At 42.2% G+C, this 19,242-nt stretch overlaps 1 protein-coding gene across 4 annotated transcripts in view; it reads right to left on the bottom strand.

Moving 5' to 3' along the window:
• The window catches only part of ryr1b (ryanodine receptor 1b (skeletal)), a 60,897-nt gene that overhangs the window by 6,968 nt on the left and 34,687 nt on the right, over positions 1 to 19,242 (bottom strand). Inside the window, exons 61-94 of one of the 4 annotated variants that reach the window (XM_062561259.1) lie at positions 17,571 to 17,686; positions 17,418 to 17,485; positions 17,192 to 17,313; positions 16,879 to 16,928; positions 15,550 to 15,610; positions 15,319 to 15,445; positions 15,119 to 15,227; positions 14,948 to 15,029; positions 14,606 to 14,736; positions 14,194 to 14,514; positions 13,828 to 14,068; positions 13,274 to 13,361; positions 13,074 to 13,166; positions 12,722 to 12,736; positions 11,015 to 11,185; positions 10,880 to 10,939; positions 10,374 to 10,508; positions 10,101 to 10,213; positions 9,909 to 10,005; positions 9,709 to 9,815; positions 9,563 to 9,614; positions 9,208 to 9,288; positions 6,892 to 6,991; positions 6,184 to 6,263; positions 5,627 to 5,703; positions 5,412 to 5,485; positions 5,001 to 5,018; positions 3,127 to 3,207; positions 2,565 to 2,653; positions 2,178 to 2,306; positions 1,889 to 1,993; positions 996 to 1,025; positions 258 to 287; positions 48 to 129 (exon numbers count right to left, since the gene is read on the bottom strand). In XM_062561259.1, the coding sequence (XP_062417243.1) occupies positions 48 to 129; positions 258 to 287; positions 996 to 1,025; positions 1,889 to 1,993; positions 2,178 to 2,306; positions 2,565 to 2,653; positions 3,127 to 3,207; positions 5,001 to 5,018; positions 5,412 to 5,485; positions 5,627 to 5,703; positions 6,184 to 6,263; positions 6,892 to 6,991; positions 9,208 to 9,288; positions 9,563 to 9,614; positions 9,709 to 9,815; positions 9,909 to 10,005; positions 10,101 to 10,213; positions 10,374 to 10,508; positions 10,880 to 10,939; positions 11,015 to 11,185; positions 12,722 to 12,736; positions 13,074 to 13,166; positions 13,274 to 13,361; positions 13,828 to 14,068; positions 14,194 to 14,514; positions 14,606 to 14,736; positions 14,948 to 15,029; positions 15,119 to 15,227; positions 15,319 to 15,445; positions 15,550 to 15,610; positions 16,879 to 16,928; positions 17,192 to 17,313; positions 17,418 to 17,485; positions 17,571 to 17,686 (3,335 nt within the window). The remainder of the gene's footprint in view (positions 1 to 47; positions 130 to 257; positions 288 to 995; positions 1,026 to 1,888; positions 1,994 to 2,177; positions 2,307 to 2,564; positions 2,654 to 3,126; positions 3,208 to 5,000; positions 5,019 to 5,411; positions 5,486 to 5,626; positions 5,704 to 6,183; positions 6,264 to 6,891; positions 6,992 to 9,207; positions 9,289 to 9,562; positions 9,615 to 9,708; positions 9,816 to 9,908; positions 10,006 to 10,100; positions 10,214 to 10,373; positions 10,509 to 10,879; positions 10,940 to 11,014; positions 11,186 to 12,721; positions 12,737 to 13,073; positions 13,167 to 13,273; positions 13,362 to 13,827; positions 14,069 to 14,193; positions 14,515 to 14,605; positions 14,737 to 14,947; positions 15,030 to 15,118; positions 15,228 to 15,318; positions 15,446 to 15,549; positions 15,611 to 16,878; positions 16,929 to 17,191; positions 17,314 to 17,417; positions 17,486 to 17,570; positions 17,687 to 19,242) is intronic. The other 3 variants (XM_062561261.1, XM_037469006.2, XM_062561260.1) reach the window with 3 other exon arrangements.

Here is a 19,242-nt window from a genome sequence, read left to right as displayed (position 1 = left end):
TGCGAAGGAAAAGAGAGGACGTCACTAGATGGTGACGGAACTCGTACCCTCAAGCAGTGACAGAAGCATCACCACCATCTCCTTCTGCAGATCCAACAGCTCCTTCAACAGTCCAATTTGACTGGAGTCCTGCAACAAACCCGATAACACAAAGAAAAGCACAAAGAGTGGAGAAACATGTTCTTAACGTTTGGATATGTTCCAGTTTAAGAGGATATGTGCATCTTTCTGAGAGAAAAAACGGGGAGAGTAGCTACCTCAGAGTGCGCTCTACTCCAAAAATGATCCTGGGTTTGCATTTTTAAATAAAGAACATGCATTTTCATCATCACAAATAGTAAACTTGATGTGACGCACAGCAAGGAGAACACAAGCAGGTATGACAGGAGGGAAGAAAAGAGCCCCTGCGAGGCAGTGTGGGAGTGAGGAATAAAAACAGAACAGCGGCCGCTGATCTTAGAGCTCCTGAAGACCCGCACCAGCAGATATCAAGACCTGCTGAATCTTTTAGATGGGCTAGAGTGGTTGTCTAACTGGTGAAGGTCTAGAGGAAAAAAGCTTTCGGGATGTGCAAGCATCAGCCACCAGTGACATCACACCTTTCAATACCTCTACAACTCAATAGAACCAAGTATAGAAAAGCATGAAGAATTAAGCAAAATTATATGAAGCAAAGCAAAACATTTCGATACTTACTTTTTTCCCATTGAATAGATTTTTTAAAAATTTAGGAACACAATTACCTTTTCCATGTCAATTTTTTTCAGGCCCTTTCTGAACCAACAATCCATTCACATGGTCCATATATTAAAGTACAATTTCTACATTCATTGTAATATTGTTCAGCTCTAACAAGCCATACATTCAGGGGGAAATGTAAATTATTTGGCTATTCATCTGCATACTAAATTATGTGATGAAGCGTAAATCTTAAAAAAAAGAAAGCTTGACGGGCCTCTAAATGAGATGTCACGGGCAGAAAGAATTTTTCTTACGCTATTTCGCAGTCCAGAATCAGGGTGCATCTTACAGGGTTACAGATGAAAATAAAACCTTTATCCGTCCATATTTGTATTTAATTCATTATTATTTGTCTAAACGTGGAGATTTACACATTTAAAAAAAATAATATCCTAATATCTCCTGGATATTTTTTATATCTTGAAATTGATCTAACATTTCTAATATCCTTTAGAAAAAGTCAAAACAGATTAATTAATATAGCTAATAAATGGAGAAACACAATAGAGACTCATACATGAGAACAATATTTAGTCTGTTGATAAACAGTAGTAAAGTTACTGCTTATTCAAACCAAACATTTCCCATGGCTGCAGCTTTACATTAAATGCATTTAACTCGCAACCTGTCATACCTGGTGCAGCATAAAAACAGACCCCAGTTACTTTGGATAAACATATTTGTAATGACTATAATTTCTTTTGCTGCCACTCTGGAACTATAAACCACGATTGCCGTTACACCAGTAAATAGCGTATTTCCGAATGGACCAGGACGGAGATCTTTAAAAGTACAACCTTAAAAGAGGCAGAAACCATCGGAGAGTGAAGATATCTATTAATTACATTAACAAAATAATTAGTTATTAATTAATAATTAGATATTAAAATAAAAATAAAAAGAATAATACCTGCTTTACTCTGCAGGAACCATGAGAGAGACATTTCACACAATTAGTAACTGTGCACTAATGAGTTCAACTATATCCCTTTGGAAGGCGTGCACACTTCTATTTGATATTGCTTTCATCTTTTGATTAAGTAAAATATCTCCAACATTATCCTTGATTCTCTACGGACAGCATTCAGGACGTACGGAGTGACTACCGACTACCACAAGGTTAAGAATGAGTCAGGATTTTTCTCACCTGAGCAAGTTTCATCATCATATGAGCGAAGACGTGCAGGAAGCCCACAACGGCATCCCACAACCTGCTGTGGGCCAGAGACTGCTGGTTTCCAGTACACGGACCCTGACAGACACAGGAACAAGGTGGGAACTCTAGATGAAACTCCAGTTAATATATATATATATATATATGTACACTGTAGTTAACAAACTAAATCAAGATGGAATATATATATGTAGGTTAGTTATAAAGAGAAGACTTCCCAGCATGAGGGCGTTACATGGCCAGTGTTCAGGGGCTCTCTTACCTGGATGTACTCTGTCAAGCTGTTGAACACCTGCTTGGCTACATTCATTGCTTTGGAGAAATTCCTCTTACCGGGCCTATCAATGATGTCTTTTCCTGAATAGTACCAGTAAAAGTCACTGATCGACTCCTGCAAACAGGAACGAGAGGGAGGATTAAAAAAACAAATGAAAGTGTACTGTACACAAAGTTACAAATAGAGTCATGTTTACCTTACTTTAGTGGCACACGAAAGAAAAAAGTGTGAGCCGGTAGAGTAACAAACAAATCTCACCGCTATAAGAACATGAAATATCTATGAAAGAAACAGCTGGTATTCATAAACGTAGCTGCAGTCAGGAGAAATTCGGACAAAGAGCAGAGAACCATGATTGGTATGCAGAGTGACCTGTAGCCGCAACAGGTAGTCCACCGTGCAGATGATGATGTTGATGGTAGTGGTGCTGCCCGTCTGAGTTCTCAAATAGTTCTGAAAATCTGAAACAAAAAAAGAAGCATTTTCAACAACAGAAATTTCACCAGATACAGATAGATCTGTCAAGCTGCTTGTTCCTCCCTCACTGAGAGAAAAGCACTCTGCAAGATCGCGACTCTTTGCTGTCCTGGCTCCCAGATGGTGGAATGAGGTCTCTGGTGACATCAGGACTGCAAAGAGCCTCTACATCATCCGCCGCAAACTAAAGATACACCTCTTCAGACTATAACTTGACTAAAAACACTTGTAATTTGTACTTACAATGGCTCTTATCTATTATCTATAACAAGTTGTAAATCGGCTCATTTGATGAAATTGCACTTTCTTGTTTCTTGTTCTTCTGAGTTTGTACCCTTATGGTTAAAATGCACTTATTGTATATGGATAAAAGCGTCAGCTAAATGACATACGTAATATTAAAATGAACAAGAGCGCTAGTGGGTGGAGTTTCACCAGCTTTGAAAATGTCACTCACCATTATTGTGGCCCTCACAAAGAAGCTGCAGGAAGCGGAAGATGTCACACGTAAATTCATCGTCCGCCATCACTTTCTCATCTGGTAAGGGGAACACAGGTCATGCAAATAAATATATTGTTGAAATGAATATCTCCCTTTCATTTTGTTGTGTTATCTAGTTAGAAAAGATACGTGGCAAAAAACTAGGGGAAAGCGAAGCCAACTTTAGTACAAGTGTTAAAAGAAAGAATTCATTCAAGATTCATCACGGTCAACATTCACACTTTATGTAGAAAAAGAGAATGAAAAGGCCCCCAAAACATTTAACCAACAAAATATTGCATGAATGATAATTGATTATTTTCTTGTTTTTTATGAAGAAGCTATGGAACAATGACCCATTTTAACTAATTAAATAATATTGGTTAAATAAGCCGAAACATGAATACAGACAACTTGTTAAAAAAGAACATCGGTACTCAGACTTGATAAGGAATCTATTCTGTTAATCTGGTAAAAAGGGGATTATGGTTATCCGATCTAACATTGTGCATTTATTGATTCAATAACACTGCACAGTGGTAGATTTATTAGTGAAGTATGTTGTATTATTACAACAGTAGATCACACTAAAGCAGAGAGAATGTACCGTGACTGTGTCATCACTTCCATCTGGGCTAGTGAAAGACCACAGCAGGAAATGGACCTCCATACAATAGAACTCAAACGCACAGCAGATCAAACACCACTCATCACATTTAGATGGACATGGGAACCACAGATTGATAACAGAAACAAATGCAAATCACAAATGAAGACATTGGACACAGAAATAGAGTTTAAAGCACTCCGTCATGCAGGACAGATCTACTGAACCCTGTAAGCTTTGTGACATATCGTATTCTGGGTAAAGGATGACAACTAAATTCCAAGGACGCAAGTTGGTGTTTAGGTGCAGGCGGTTCCTTTTTGTACGTTTCTACTGATTTAACTTAAAATCACATCTCTTACAAAATGTGTCCCTCGATTGGCATGCCATCAGAAAGTGGATACTTGAAAAATGCACAAGCATGCTCAGATTGACTGATGACTGAGAGGTGTCTGATTACATACAACAGAGATTAAAAGACATACAGTAATCTCCAAGTTCTTGTTATTTCATTATTATTAAACAGTTTGCATTACCAAGCAGTAGACACCAGACTATTGTGTATGCCTACATGTTACACCTTTAACTATGGCTCGTGGCATTTTAGTCTTTTTACTTTACAAGCCAAATTTTGATTCTTGGTGACTCTGGCTGTATCATTGTACTGATCTTCATTAACATGTTTCGTACCCATCGGATCAAATAATTGATTAATTAATTTTAATGGACCATGGAACTACGTGGTACTTACAGGAAAGCAGATTTCTGAGTATAATTTTCCTCTACCATTTAAGACTCTTGTCTACTTTCTTTTGAATTCAGTTTTTTCTTTCTGTTATGATCCACACTTTGTGACGCATGCTGACCTGAAGGGACAAAGACTGAAGAGAGAGCCCATCCCATCTTCCATACAATAAAATGCATGGGGTGGTAGAGCTGTGCAACTCAAACAACACTTAAATCAGGCAATGAGAGCGATACACGGCTTACGAGTCCCTCCTGCTGGTACATGAGAGGACTGAGTGTCAGAGTAACAGTAGATCTGGGATTAAAAACACTCAAAATCAAACCTTACAAGTGATTGTTAAGTTTGACCTGACTCGGTCCTTAAGTGCAAAATGAAATGGATATTAAGGTCACAGCAAGGAAAAGATTAGTCGGAGGATTTAGATTTTGTTTTTCAAGGGGCAGAGGGGACAGAAAAGGAGGGATAGAAATAAAGTAAATATATGAGATCATTTACCCTGTTCTAGCTTCTTATCTGAAAACCGTGAGAAAAACAAATGGACGGGTGGGAGAGGGGCATGAGCATGAAGGGGAAAAGGGTTGGACACGGAAGAAGTGAACGAGATGAGGGGGGGAGGAAGACAAAGAGACGCAGTGAGGACACAAAATCTAAAGCCTGTCAGCGTGATAAAACAGTTTCAAAGAGTGAAAACATGCCTGCATCCTCAAACAGGCAAACAGACACACAGTAGAACTAGAAACAAGTCAGATACGTCTCAAGCAAATGCACAGTGACGTAGGGGAACCTGGATGTGACTGGTTGACTGTGTGTGTGTGTGTGTGTGTGTGTATGTGTGTGTGCGTGGCAGTCTGCAGTGCAGCGTGTTCAGACAGCGTGTGGCGGTAAAAAGCTGTAGACGTGACTCACTAGTGCCTTCCTCTGAAACCATCCCGAGTCCCTCTGCCTTGTTTTGCCTCTCGAAAGCGTTCAAGTCCAAAACGCTGTCAACATGAAATAGTCAGTCAGTTTGATAATATGCAGAACTACCAAAGTTACTCACAATAAGCCCTTCTGCTCAAAACATTATGTAGAGAGTAATAATCAAAAACAAGAGGGATCAAGACCATAGATTGATTACAGACCTGCAGGTCTGCATCAGAGCCTGAACGCTAAGGAAGAATCCCACGTCCTTTTTATCCTTCAGATAGTCCAGCATCCTCTGCACACAGACAGGTCGACAGGAATCAAAGCAATTCTTGGCAAAAAAAAACTCTCTGAAAAGATTAAGACAATGAGCAGCATTCATTTTTGTCTTTAAAATGAATAATTGAGCATTCCGTTGAGCTTTAATTCGAACGACATCAGAGACCTGAGAAATTGACAAAACGTGTTTGCAGGTGAGCGGATGAACCATCTGTCAATCAAGCTATTGCCAAAGGTCCTTTTCTGTGGAGAACATCCCTCAGTGATGCTGCTCCCACTGCTCTACTTATTATAGATAAATACTTGCTATTGTAGCATCCGCTAACAATTTCAGGAGGCGCCATTGTTGTTTTAAAGGGACGGTTCTTTCTCTTTGCAGCTTCATGGCAGCTAAATCACAGCCACCAGCTCTTTACAGGCCGCTGACTCATTACTTGAAGCCTGACAACATGGATTTGGACCTTATATGTGATGTCTTGACTTTCAGAGTACCTACCTGCTGTACATCACAGTTGCCTCCATTGAGGATGGAGATTCCCAGTTTGAGAGTGGAAGAAACCATGGCTCCAGGTTCACCTGAAATCATCAGTTACATGAAAGTCTGATAATAACAACTCTATACAATCAAATAATAACTAATGTAATTATATAGATTAAGCAAGCCAGCAGAATATAAAGTAATTAACTTGAGCCCCACCTACTAGAAAACTAGATACAATGAATGATGTCACATTACAATACAGTAATAGAATACATATTATTCAGAAACTGCACATTCTGCATAATAATCACTTTCATTTAGGTACATGACTTATACTTAGATGCTAAATACTTTCATCATTGTTAATGCAGGACTTTCACTTCCCACTGAGAATCCTATTCAGCATTTTTATAATTACACTAATCGTGGCAAAGTGTAGCATTGGCATCGTTTTCTGACTCAAAACAACACAGATGAGATTTGGATCGAACCCGTGAGAACAATGCATCTCACATCTTTATCCTAGAATTCAGCTCACTGGGCTGAGAGGAACTGTAATGTGACACAGTATTTGTTCCTGATTAGCCAAAAAGGGTCATTTATCAGAAATGCAAGATCGTCAAAATTGTGACATAATTTAAAGGGAATATAATAACCGCACACATGATCAAACTGTGTGTGTGTGTGTGTGTGTGTGTGTGTGCGTCTGTGTGTAGCAGCTACCTTTACAGGCACTGATCATCTGCAGCACCATCTCTGCAGCCCCGCGGTTGTGCAGACGGGACTGCTGGTACAGAAGCCTCTGTTTTTCCATCTCCTTGTCCTGTGGAGCGAAGAGAAGAAGGGGCACAGCTGTAACCCTGCCAACGGGGACTGCACTGCCCCCCGCACTCACTCACTCTCTCACATTCTGTCCTTATTGTGACCATCCAATGACTGCACACAGAGACACTGCTGATGAAGCTAAAGCTGATGACGACTTACATCATCTCCAAAAAAACATTTCTGTTCATTACAGACTAGTTTGCATTAGCATTAAATGATGATTACAGATGTAAGTATGACCATTTTTGGCATCCTCATTGGGCCCGTCGACAGATTTAAAGGTCATCAACAAAGAAGTGTCTTAGTCTTGAGACGGTTCAGCCGCTGGCTGCAGCCCAGAATCTTTATTCATAGAAAAGCTGAATCTCAAACTGCTATCAATACAGATAGATATAGGAATAAGCTCACACACACACACACACACACACATCTCTCTCTCTCTCTTTTGAAATGGAACACAATATGTGTTAGTGATGCAGAGTTATTGCAGCTCTTGACATCTTCCAGAGGTAGCAAACAGTCGATGGCAGCGGACATGTCTTTCCAGGACGGACCACAACACACCACACATTTCACACATTTCAGTCTCACGAGGAAGCAACGGCAGTCGTTACACAGTAACACAGCATGCAGATCCTGCTCTCCAACATACAAACTCAAGCCCTTCAGCTATGCTACGTTGCAGCAGCGTGTGCTTCCTGTCCCTCTGTAACTTTGAACACGGGAGACGAAGTCTTTGGGAGTCTTTAAGTATTTAGGATTTTGAAAGTTAATGTTCTAACCGACTTAGAAACATTTCCATTAAAATGCTTGACTTCTCAGAGCATATTCAGTTATTGAATGCAAGTTTTTTTTTCCTTTGTTTAAAATGGCCCTATTACGAGAGGTTACATATCAAATCACAAGAAACAATTAAAAGTCTTTTGAAAAACAACTATTTGGACTAAACAAAATCACATTATGGAGACCTATACAGTGATAGGCTCGATTTGAGCCCGTTAATGTGTAAATCCCAAAGCACCCGAAACTATCCCTCCCTCCGCCCCCTTCCTTCGTCAGCCTGACTATTGCAAAAAGTTGTGAAATTTTCAGAGGTTCTGGTCACCTTGCGAGCAAACTGTGTGTCTGTGAGATGAGTGAGAAGAGATTGGAAGTGGCTGAGGGTGTCATGTATGTGAGTCAGTGTAGGATTGAATGAGTGGGGGCTCGGCCTTGGGCCAATGTCTGTACGGCTGACTGTGCAGGCTTTTACTGTCGTCCTTGGTGAGCAAAGAGAGTTACATATTCCAAAATAAAGACAAACAAAATCTGTTATTTTGTCGGTTAGGTTGAGTACAGGTTGGTGTGAGTAAGGAGATGGTGCAGGTCTGGGGCAGTCTGGCCATGGACACACACAGAGAGATGGAAAAGCCGTCGATCTCTATTCCTACAACAATAGTGTCAGAACCCGCCGTTTGAGGCAAAACAAAGGATTGAGATACCCACCAGACATAGTAAGGGGGTGATTTTACATGGATTAGCTTTTTTCAGGCGTTGCTGAGCACATTTGCCCATATAAAATGTGCAGTTAATATGCTTCTGTGCAGTAAAAGTAATAAGGGAGATTAGGGAGGGAAGGCATTAGTAGAACAGACACGGAGCTGTATTTTGGAAAACCCCGGACAAAATTGGTATTTATATATCCAGGATAATTCATTAATAATAGTCAATCAATATACTATATGTTTGTGTGGTTTATGTAAATATGTAATTATGTAAATAACTGTAAAGGGGTTGGGTAATTTGTTGTAAACTTAGTCAATGAATCCCCAAAAGAAAATTCAGAAGCACATCAAGCGTGGAAACTGTCATTCTCTGATGATGACATGTAGCGACGCCTCAGCGGTTTGTTTTTCCCTCGGTTTCATTTTGTTGTCTTTAGCTGCACCGACTCTCTGCACCCAAGTCATGCAAATCAGGAAATGACACAATTCAAGTCCACAACATTGAACCGACTGGTGGGCAGGGTCCAGCAAAGGCATGCACAGGTCAGTCCACGATAGCAGGTAATAGACAAGTCTTGTGAGTGGACGAGTAAAAAAAACGGAGAAAAAAAGATTTGTGTTTTGGGGGGGGTTGTGTGCCGAGTGTGTTTTCATGATGTGGTCACTCAGTGCGTAGGGAGTTGCTTCTCCGCTGACTCCCCCTGTCTCCCTTCCCCTGGTCCCCCCATACCATCTCTGTCTGTCGCACCTCAAAGGCTGGCTCCTCCCCCTCTTGATCTCCCCCTTCGTCCTCCTCACCAATGTGGCAGCTCTGGAGAAAGAAAGTGCGACACCACGCCACTCAATCACACATTTAGGTGCTGTATACGAATTACATATTCCTCCTAATGCAATTGCCATATTCATGTTTCCTTGTCATTCCTGGTGGAAGGTTAAATATTGACGTGGCAAGGCAAGTAAACATCATAATTAACCAAAATTCTGCATTAAAAGTTTAGGCAAAGTTTTAGATCAATCAACTTAAACAATTCCAGTTAATTTCGTATTTTAATAATTTATTCTATTTTATTTATTTTTGGTCTTACCTTTGCCATAATATCAGCATAAGACATATAGAGATGGTCAACGTCGAGCTTACTGCAACGAGAAAACACAGGACAGGACTCAGCGTGTCTCACTGGGGGAGCGGGTCAACAAAGAGGCGACTGGCAGGAGAACAAAGTGCCCTCACGTCTTCTCTGTGAGAGCTGTGCGGCTGAAATGAAGAATCAGCTGATGAAGGGGGTCAGGCTTCGTCTCGGTCTCCTCTTCCTCTTCCTCCTCTTCCTCCAGGGCTTTCTAATCATTGTAAAGAACGTACAAGGGGCATCAACAACATATTGCCCATAATGCGTAGGTTTATCTTATGAGTCAGGCAAGAGGAAGACTGACCGACAAGTCGTCGATCATCTTGTCCTCAAACGAGTAACCCTCCGTCTCTAACCAGTTGCGTTTGTAGGCGTCCAGGAACATGTTGGTTGCCCTGTGCCTGTGAGAGGAGGGGAGAGGGTCGTGATGGCTCGCCTGAAGCCTTTAGATTATTTTATTGAATGTTTTTTGGGGGGAATGAAGAAGAATCATTACGCGGGGATGTTGTACAGGGGCGTCATCCTGAAACAAGCCACCACGGCTCTGCGACGCTGTTTCGACAGCAGCTTGTGCCACACCAATTTCTTTGACTTGTAGGGATGCTCCGTCTACAGAGAAGAAGAAAAAAGGTATCCGCTGAAATAATTTCTCATTTTGTTGCGAAAGCTTGCAGAGACAATTTAATCCGCAATTGGCAACCAAATACTGCCTTCAATGCGCATGCAGTCATGTGTGTTTGCTTGTCTTGAGCTTGTGTCCTTTACTCACCACCTCGATGTGGTAAAGCACAGCGGATACCTCTTGAACCCGCTTTACCACCTTCTCAGGGTCCTCGGCATCGTCAGCCTTCCCTGACAACTCCTTATAAAGGGACATCTGCCAGCGCATGGCGGGGTCCTCCACCTGAAACCAAAGGACGAACAAGTAGAACGCATCCGAGGACATTTAGTGGTTCAACTCTGAAAGGCTGAAATCCTATTCTTTCTGAGCTTACTTATCATTATTACTACATCATCGTGAAGGTGTACTATGCATATTCAGCCCTGTAAGTTCTTTCTCATTCATCACTCTTCTGAGGAAGTCCTATTTTCCTTGCTGTCATTGTTTGACGCTATTGGTCTAGAAATCATCTGTTTTCACCAGCTGGCTCACATCCACATTGTTAGCCTATTATCTGGCTTCAAACAAGATTCTCTCTCTGCCTTTGAAATGGAATTGGCGTTATTAATGCGAGGACATTTTTATGTGTAAAACAAATGTAAAGGTCTACTCACCTTGCCTTGGAGATGCAAATTGTTGTGCAAGAACTCCCTCACCTCTTCATCAGTGTCTTTCTACAACGGAAAAGACCAAGATTCAGGCCACAATGTAGTATTTGTTAAAAGTTGACTTGAAGCACTTCAAAGTACCAGTGAGTATCTGATCTTGGCGAGGTTGATGAGCTCCTGGTCTGCAGGAGAGCACATGTTGAGGCCGATAGGAAGCATCTTTTTTAGCGCTGCGACAATAAGGGAGGTTTGCACAGAGTAGCGATCCCCACGTCGCTTCTTCTTGGTGCGCTCCTGATCTGAGCCTCCAGACTAGAGACAGAGAGAAAAGCTCAGACCGGTCCATCCCTGTTTCATTTACAAGCCTCACACATCAAACATTTCCATTTCAGGAAAAGAATTTGTGGCATACATGAGAGCAAAAGAGAAAGTAGGCATACTTCTAACACAAAACATAACAACACATGTTGAAAACAATAAGAAGCCAACTGCTAAGTACCATTTTACGCACAACATGCTGATAAAGTGAATCGACAAGTGAGAGATACTTTTCTTCTGCTGAAATCAGACAACACATTTTCTAACAAATTTCAACTTGTGGTGGTTTTTCAGGTGCTTCCCTGCTGCATCAGCTGCAATGGTTACACACAATGCAGCCTCACAGTTAGTAGTGCAGTGGCCGGACCCTGGCCGCTCCCCCTCCACTCAACAGCACGCAGAATAACACCAGTCGATCAGCTCCGACGCCACGGAGCTCTTCTCACGCGCTCCTGTCCTGGGGCCACCAGGGCTCATTACCGACTGTTGTCTGGCCTTACAGCGACCCCTCTGCCCTCAGCGCAGTGTGCCTCAGTCACTCCAAACCACGCTTTGGGCAGAGAGAGGCGTTGTGATGATCAGTCAACAGACGCTTACCACAGTAATGCCCATCTGGCAGGCCAGGAGAGGAGGTTTTCATTTTCATCTGTCAGCAACCACCAAAAACCCCCCACAAACATTAGGTACACTCTGATTGAACTGTTTGATGGTGTCAATGAATCAGACATGGAGGGACGGGTCCAGTTAGTGAGTGACTGGTGTGAATGTCGAGATGGCTTCAGTTTCCTCTCCTGCTGCTGGGTGGAGTAAATCTAATGGTGACAGCAAGGGATGGTAGGTGTTTTTTTGGGTGCAAACAGGTAGTGAAGACGTAGCTGACAATGGTATTAAAAAGAGAAGAGTCTCCCTGCGCAGTAAACTACAAAAAAATGAAAGAAATCCAAGCATCAATATGATCGCAACATCACAGACGGCACAGTAGCGTGTGCTCCACGACTGTATCCAACAGGGATGATCTGAAGGCAAACGGTTTATTAATCAAAGGACAGATGAGGGGGGTGATGGTGCTCAGCTGCAGGAGTGCACGCTCCAAAAAGACAACCGAGCGCCATGAAACCTCTCAGGCGACTAGGAACTACGGCAAAGAGCTTTCATCAAGCCGCTCCTGACCTCTACTCACACGTATACACAAACATAAAAACACACCTTGACGTCTCTAACACAAAGTCATTCACGCTCATTAGCACTTAATATAAAAAAAGCATTCATTACAGGAGCAGTTTCAGCTTAATCTACATGTATACATTATTACCTCACTCATTGATTTGAGTCCTCGCAACATTGCTATTACTAGATATTGTTATGATTCTTGTTGTGCGTGTATGTGTGTATGTGTGTGTGTGTGTGTGAATATTGAGGGCTTGGGTTTTAAGAAGTGTGGAGGTTCCATGGCAGAGCTTGATGAAATGCCTCCCAAAACTCAGGGTGCCATGCGATCAGCACAGCGCTCGTGCACAAACACAATCTAACCTCTCCATCTCCGGCCTAGAGGCCCAGCATCCAACCCCGACACAGGATATAAGGAGAAAACACAGTTAGCAACACTCCTGCTACTGCCTGAACACTATGCACTGCCACTTACAAGGGCCTGGAAAAGGAGGTTATTAGTTACGTAAAGGATTATTCTAACAATTCTAGAAAATGATCGTTATTTGCCTGCCAATCTTATCCATTAAAGTCTTACCTGCTTGGAATGGGTGATGTTACTTTTATATGAATTATTAGAGTTTAGTTTCTTAATGTGTTACAGCTCTGGATGTAGAGGGAGTAAATACAACATCTTGTGTTCTTCTTGTCTGTTTGTCTGCTTGTCCGCTCTCACCTTGCTCATCTTGCTCTTACTGTCAGCGGTCAGGAAGGACATGTTGTTGATCTCATTCATCACCACAAAGTTCTGCTCCTCCCTCTTAAAGTTCTGTAATAAATAACACAACGACAGGTGGTAGATGCCAAAGGAAAGAAAATTCACACAATAAAAAGAATAATAACAAAAAAAAGACTTCAGAAATTACAAAGACTCACGTGGGATTTGGACCAGAAAATGAAGACCTCTCCCACCATCCTGAAAAGCTCCTCAGCATCTGGGTCTGGGCAGGTCAACCAGCGTGCCCTGCAGACCGACAGCAATGCAAATCAAAGGCCCCAATCCTACTCACCCACTGGGAAAGGTCACCACAACGAACCAGGATGGATTTAAGTTTACTAGACAACATTTTACGCTGAATTCTGCAAAGAAGTCACAGGCCTTATAAATGTTCTTTTGACAGGTAATGAGTCTTCAAATGGTCACGGTGAGCCTGTTTTATACCAGACAACGTATGAAGAAACCTTGTAAAATAGTATTTTATTCATTACTTTGTATCCAAGCACTGACCATGAATAAACGTAGATGATTATCTGCATTTAGGGGCCACTCAAAGTTTTTACTTTTTGTGGATTGTAATTCAAGATGCTCATGCAAAGGTTAAATATACAAGAATAATGATATTCAACTTAACCCAGTAACTATGGTCGATCACCATTGTATCTCTGGTTTCCTAACACTGACACGTCTTGTCATTGGGGTGTTCAGCTACCTGTTATTATCCACGTAGCGGATGAGCAGAGGATAGAGAGCGTACAGGTCCCGACACAGCACAGCAAACTCGTCTCTGATGGTCCCGTTTTCGCTGTCCACCTCCGTCTTGCCCTCCATGCGCAGCTGATCCTCCTCCGCCACCACCTTGCCCGAGCGCTTCTTCAGCTTCTCCATGGTGGGGATGAAGTGGGATTTAAGCATCTCTGGTTTTGCCCTGCTGACAATGGGCTGGGCGAAGACTGGAACAAGGGGAGCACGGGAGACGGCAGTGAGAGTTTGCAGAATCCTCTCCGAAAATATGATGTAAAAAATGTTAAAAAAAGAAAATGTTTCGCAACACATTGTTGATCTTCTGCACACTGACCTGCCAACCTCTTCATCCAGGAGGCCTCGTCTATACCTAAGTTGTTAACCACAATCTTCATGATGCTCCCGAGAAGCTGGTTCAGCTGCTCGGAGGTGATGGAGGTGCACAGCTGGCCCTCTTGCTCGGGGAAGTTCTCCAGGCCCCTCTCCCACCAGCGTGGGAGGTAGTTACATAACATGGGCAGCGTGATCTCAATCACGTGGGGCATTTCTGTGTAGCGAGCCCCAGACTCAGCCAGGTCATGGATCTCCTTCATCAGGACCTCGAGCTCTGGGATGTCCGTGCACAGCTCCTCAACGTTGTTGGGAAGACCCAAAACTGAAGAGAATGGGAGGAGAAAATGATCATTCATTATCAACAAGTTCTGGTGTAAGGTTGTGTTGGGGAGGAAAACAAGTGTCAAACTGACTGGTTCTCTCTCTGGGAGTCTTGGTGGTGTACACAGAAAACATGTTGAACTCATTCAACGATGGCTCAAGGAAGGCCACCGGCATCGCAGCTGCTAAGTGGGCCAAACACTCGCCAAGAGCCGGGCGCTGTCTGCACAAGAGAAAAACACAACAAAATCTTAGGGTTAGTCAAAATCAATATTTGAAACCATACAGGTTGTTTCCTGTTAGGTGGTACTTATGCAGTTTCTTCAGTGAATGTATTTTGTACTAATTGAAGATTTTGGGCCATTTAAATGTTTTTATGACAACAAAATCTATATAAAAGCAAATTGATACTTATTTAGATCCACAGCTCTCACTTCTCTACATGTGGAGTCTTCACTGTGCCTAGAGAGTAGATACTGCACATCAAACGGTAGCAGGATATCTGCAGGTCGTCCACTGAGGATTTGGAGAAGAGAAGCATTGCATCAGCTCCTGCGTATCATATCAACAGTCATTCATTCAGTGGGAGGGAGCGCTTAACTCACACATGACGTCATCCCCAAACTGGTGCTGTGCAATGTGGTCAAACAGTGAGGTGAGAACTGGCAGCAGGGCATTGGTGGTGTAGCTGATATTCTGGGAAACACCTTTAACCTGCAGGAACACCGGCACATTTACAGCTCTCCGCTCAAAGGGCAGATTGACATGTAATTATTTTAAAAAGCACTTTGGTGCTGCCTCCCACCTGGTTCCGACTGGACACTTTGCCCAGTTTCAGATTCTCAACCATCTTCTCAATGTCGTCGGCGGCGCTCTCAAAGAACTGCCGCAGGACGGCCTTAACAATCTCAGGTCCTGATTTCATAACAGTCCTTAAAGGTGGAGACACAAAGTATCATGTCATCATCATCATCCCAGATGGTTTGCTGTCCCTCTTCTATCTGCCTGAGGTTGTGATATGAACAGATTTAGTTACCTGGCATCCAGCGATCGTGAGAGGATGTGCAGACAGTTCACCACAGCGCCTGCATCCGTTCCTAGAAACAACAGCGTTTTGTCAGAGATGTACACTCTCTGGTAAAGGACAGATATATTCATACATTTGAGAATAAGGGCACTCTCATCAAATCAGAACAAACAAAACAGTAGTAAGGTTTAAAAACATTGACCAAACTCAAAATTTAATTAAAACCATTCATTTTCACTCATCAAAAAATATGATATATATATATAATATATAAATGCTTTTAAACATGCAATTATGGAAAAGTCTAACCATAAACTGTGATACTGAGCTATGCGCTCCATTTCAAACTTAGCAGTTTGTCTGCCGCTTTGCACTTGATCTGTCTAGTGACCGTCGGTCTGACTAATTGGGACACGTGGTGGTGAAGATGTAGAATGAGGATAAAACACATACTGCCTCACATAAGCCAGGCTGAGGACACTTCACAGAGCTGCAGTGAAATTCAATCCTACTCAACACCACTACAGACATACATGCTGAAATAGCTCTCAGTTATAAGGGAAACTCACTTTTCTTGTCTTTTAGCACAAACAAGTTTTTTAGCCAAAACACCACACACCGGGAAAAGTCATGACCAAGCCAGGCAGTGATCAACAATTTCATGACCATGACCGTGCAACTTCCACACTGCGCAACATATTAGCAAACCAGGCCACGAGGTATCAACACAATGATGTTGTGTGATACAGTTATGGTATTTTCTCTGTCAATAGCCGTATGTAAAGGCTGCACGTGTGAACCTTGACCTGCACAACGTTGCTGTTCTTTTCATTGACAGGTGTAATAAATGGTGGAGCAGACTCAAGTATTACACCGCCCATTTATGGCTGCGCCCATTTATGGCTGGCTAAGTAAGAGCAGCAATGAGGGTTGTGCACGAGAGTTCAGATCCACAAGGATTGAGATTTTTAAAACACAGTTAGGTTCATGTGCGTGTTCAGAAATCTGGCGGGATAGAATGTGCATTCATTTTCTGCTTTCATGTAGTTGTGCGTGTAGTTTGTGAATGTGATTGCAGAAAAAAAGAAATAAGCCACGCAGAAGTTGAGCTGAAGACAGAGCAGCAATACAGTAGATCCAGGAAGCAGTAAGTAAGGATGAGAGTATGGAGAGGACAGGATCTATAATACAATCTACTGAATAAACCATGACATGTTTAAATGGGATAGTGAGGAGATGTAAATGTGAAAACAAAAAGAAATCAGAGAAGGAAAAATCGGATTCAACCAAACGACAGAGATGGTAACAGGTCGGAACACCACCATGCAGGTTCCTTACCAAAAAGAGAAACTCTGTGCCTCACCAAAGCAGCCAACTTACAGAAGATACTGAAGGAGGAGGAGAAAAAGAAGAGGGAGAACGGTAAAGGAAAACAGGGCAGAGACGAGAAGTGACACAGGAAGCTAAAGGGAGGATAAGGATTTCTAACTTGATATTGCACAATAATAACAAAGAGATGGAGACAGGGGGAAGATACCGGCACAGTCACAGCACTGCGCACGAGGAAAGGCAGATGGTAACTCAAGTCACGTCAATCAGAGAACATACCCGTCTTTTGATTGACGGTTTCCAAAGCTTTTACTACACATACCTCGCAATCATCTCCTTCTCCTTGTTAGAGGAATGCCCTCCACTACCCAAGACTTTAGCAGGAGTGGAGAGGAAGTACAGGCAGTGGTTCTTGAAGTATAGATTGACCAGTGGCAAGAGGATCTATAAAGAGAGTAACCAGTGGAGATATTAATTGCAGATAAAAGCAACGGACTAAGAAGCACATCAAACAGGCTTGTAGACAGTTGCAGCATCGAACGGCTCACCTTTGCAAAGAATTTTATCTCTTGCTCGTGTGGCGACTTCTCCACTCTGCCACTGCTGACCACAGCCTCTGTTACACAAAACAGAATCGAATTAAGGTCCAAAAGGTGCGTGTCGATAAAACGGTGCAAAAAAGTCTCGCAAGCCACAAGTACCGAGATGAGCAATGAACTCCTGGGCGATGTCCATCCATTTGAGGAGCTTCTGGAGGAAGCCGTAGGCGAAGCGCTTCTCAATGGAAGAAATGTCCTGCTCCATGTCCTTCAGTCCCCTGAAGACGGAGAGAAGAATAAGGGAAAACCAGAAAGCTGAAATTAATTCCAAAAAGTTGCTTACAGTACAGAAATTAAACAAGCTGATATTATTCTAAAATTGCTGAAAGAATAGAAAAAGCTGAAATACATTTAAAAATTGCTGAAAATACAGAAATGAGAAAAGCTGAAATGTACTTGAAAGAATTGCAAAAAACAGAAATGGGAGAAGCTTCTATTAATTTGAAAACACAGAAATAATAAAAGCTGAAATGAATTTAAACGATGCTGAAATAGAAATAGGAAAAGCTGAGAATTAAAAAATACATTTTTTTGTAGTAATATAAGGTTTAGTACTAGTTATAGTTGTATTTGTGGAACTAGCAGGAGAAGTAGTAGTTTCACTAGTATTTGAAAGCAATTGTGGTGTACCTATTGTTTAGGTACAGATAATCATTGAGGCTTTTATTTTGAAATAATGGAATTGGGTGGGGGGGTTTGGGAGACAGAATGTTTGTTATTGAAACCAAATGGTCTTGGTAAAATAGATTTGTACAGCGCTCTTCTAGTCTTCTGACCATTACCAAAGCGCTTTAATACTACATGACATCTCTCACCCATTAATACACTGATGACAGGACCTACCATACACAGTGACACCTGCCCATGTGCACAGAACAAACAAGACAGGAAAAGATCCTGGCAACAGGTCCAGATAAAATATAAAAACATTTTGAATGGTTGGTGAGTGCCTCAAAAGTTTGCAAATGGTGTAGAAATTACTGAGCTGAAGTGCTGGTCCCATCAAAAACGCCCCTGTAGTATCTTGGATACTTCCGGTTAAATTAACCGTCATGTGTTGATGATGTCACAGAGGTGCGCGGTTGTGTGAAATAATAACGATGGACTCATACAGCGCCAATGACTAATATTAGTACTACGTGTTTTACTTGGACAATTAAATCTCAGTGGACACACACAAATACTACAGCCCCCATCACAATTACCATTGTACACTCCTCAGTGTGCAGTTTCGCCCACCAGCGAACCACCTTCCCCCCCTAACCCCGTAGCCTCTTTAGACCGCCATACTTCGTTAGCTAGCTGGCACTGATCTTTGCTTACAGCTTGTTGGCGCTCTCCCAAATTACTGCTCGTCGTGGGTCTCGGTCCCAACTCACGACATGCACGTCCATATGTACCGTTAGCTAACCACGGTTAAACCTACACCTCCCTGCACAGTGGATGACTCCTGAGCTACTGGCCATCGAACACTTAGCTAGCGCTCACAAACGAACCAGCTGGTCACTTACTAGCTCACAGCAGCAGGCACAGTGATTTGCACAGAATCACACCTCAAACAAATGCTTTCTGGAGCTAAACTATTTGGGGTAGCCAAAAAATTATGGGATTTTGAGAGACTCTGCCGAACACAGAGTGTAGTTTTCATGTCTGTATGTGTTTTAAAACGGCTCAACTAGCAGTTTACAAAACATGTACCTTCTGTTGTTTTTTTAATGTCGGCAGATTTGTGTTGAAGCTTATGGGGCTTGGGGCAGACTTTGTCTCACTATCG

Source organism: Pungitius pungitius, chromosome 3, assembly GCF_949316345.1.
Source record: "Pungitius pungitius chromosome 3, fPunPun2.1, whole genome shotgun sequence".
Classification (NCBI taxonomy): domain Eukaryota; kingdom Metazoa; phylum Chordata; class Actinopteri; order Perciformes; family Gasterosteidae; genus Pungitius; species Pungitius pungitius.
The sequence above is the reverse complement of the archived record's forward strand: the minus strand, read 5'-3'. Positions and strand labels throughout refer to the sequence as shown.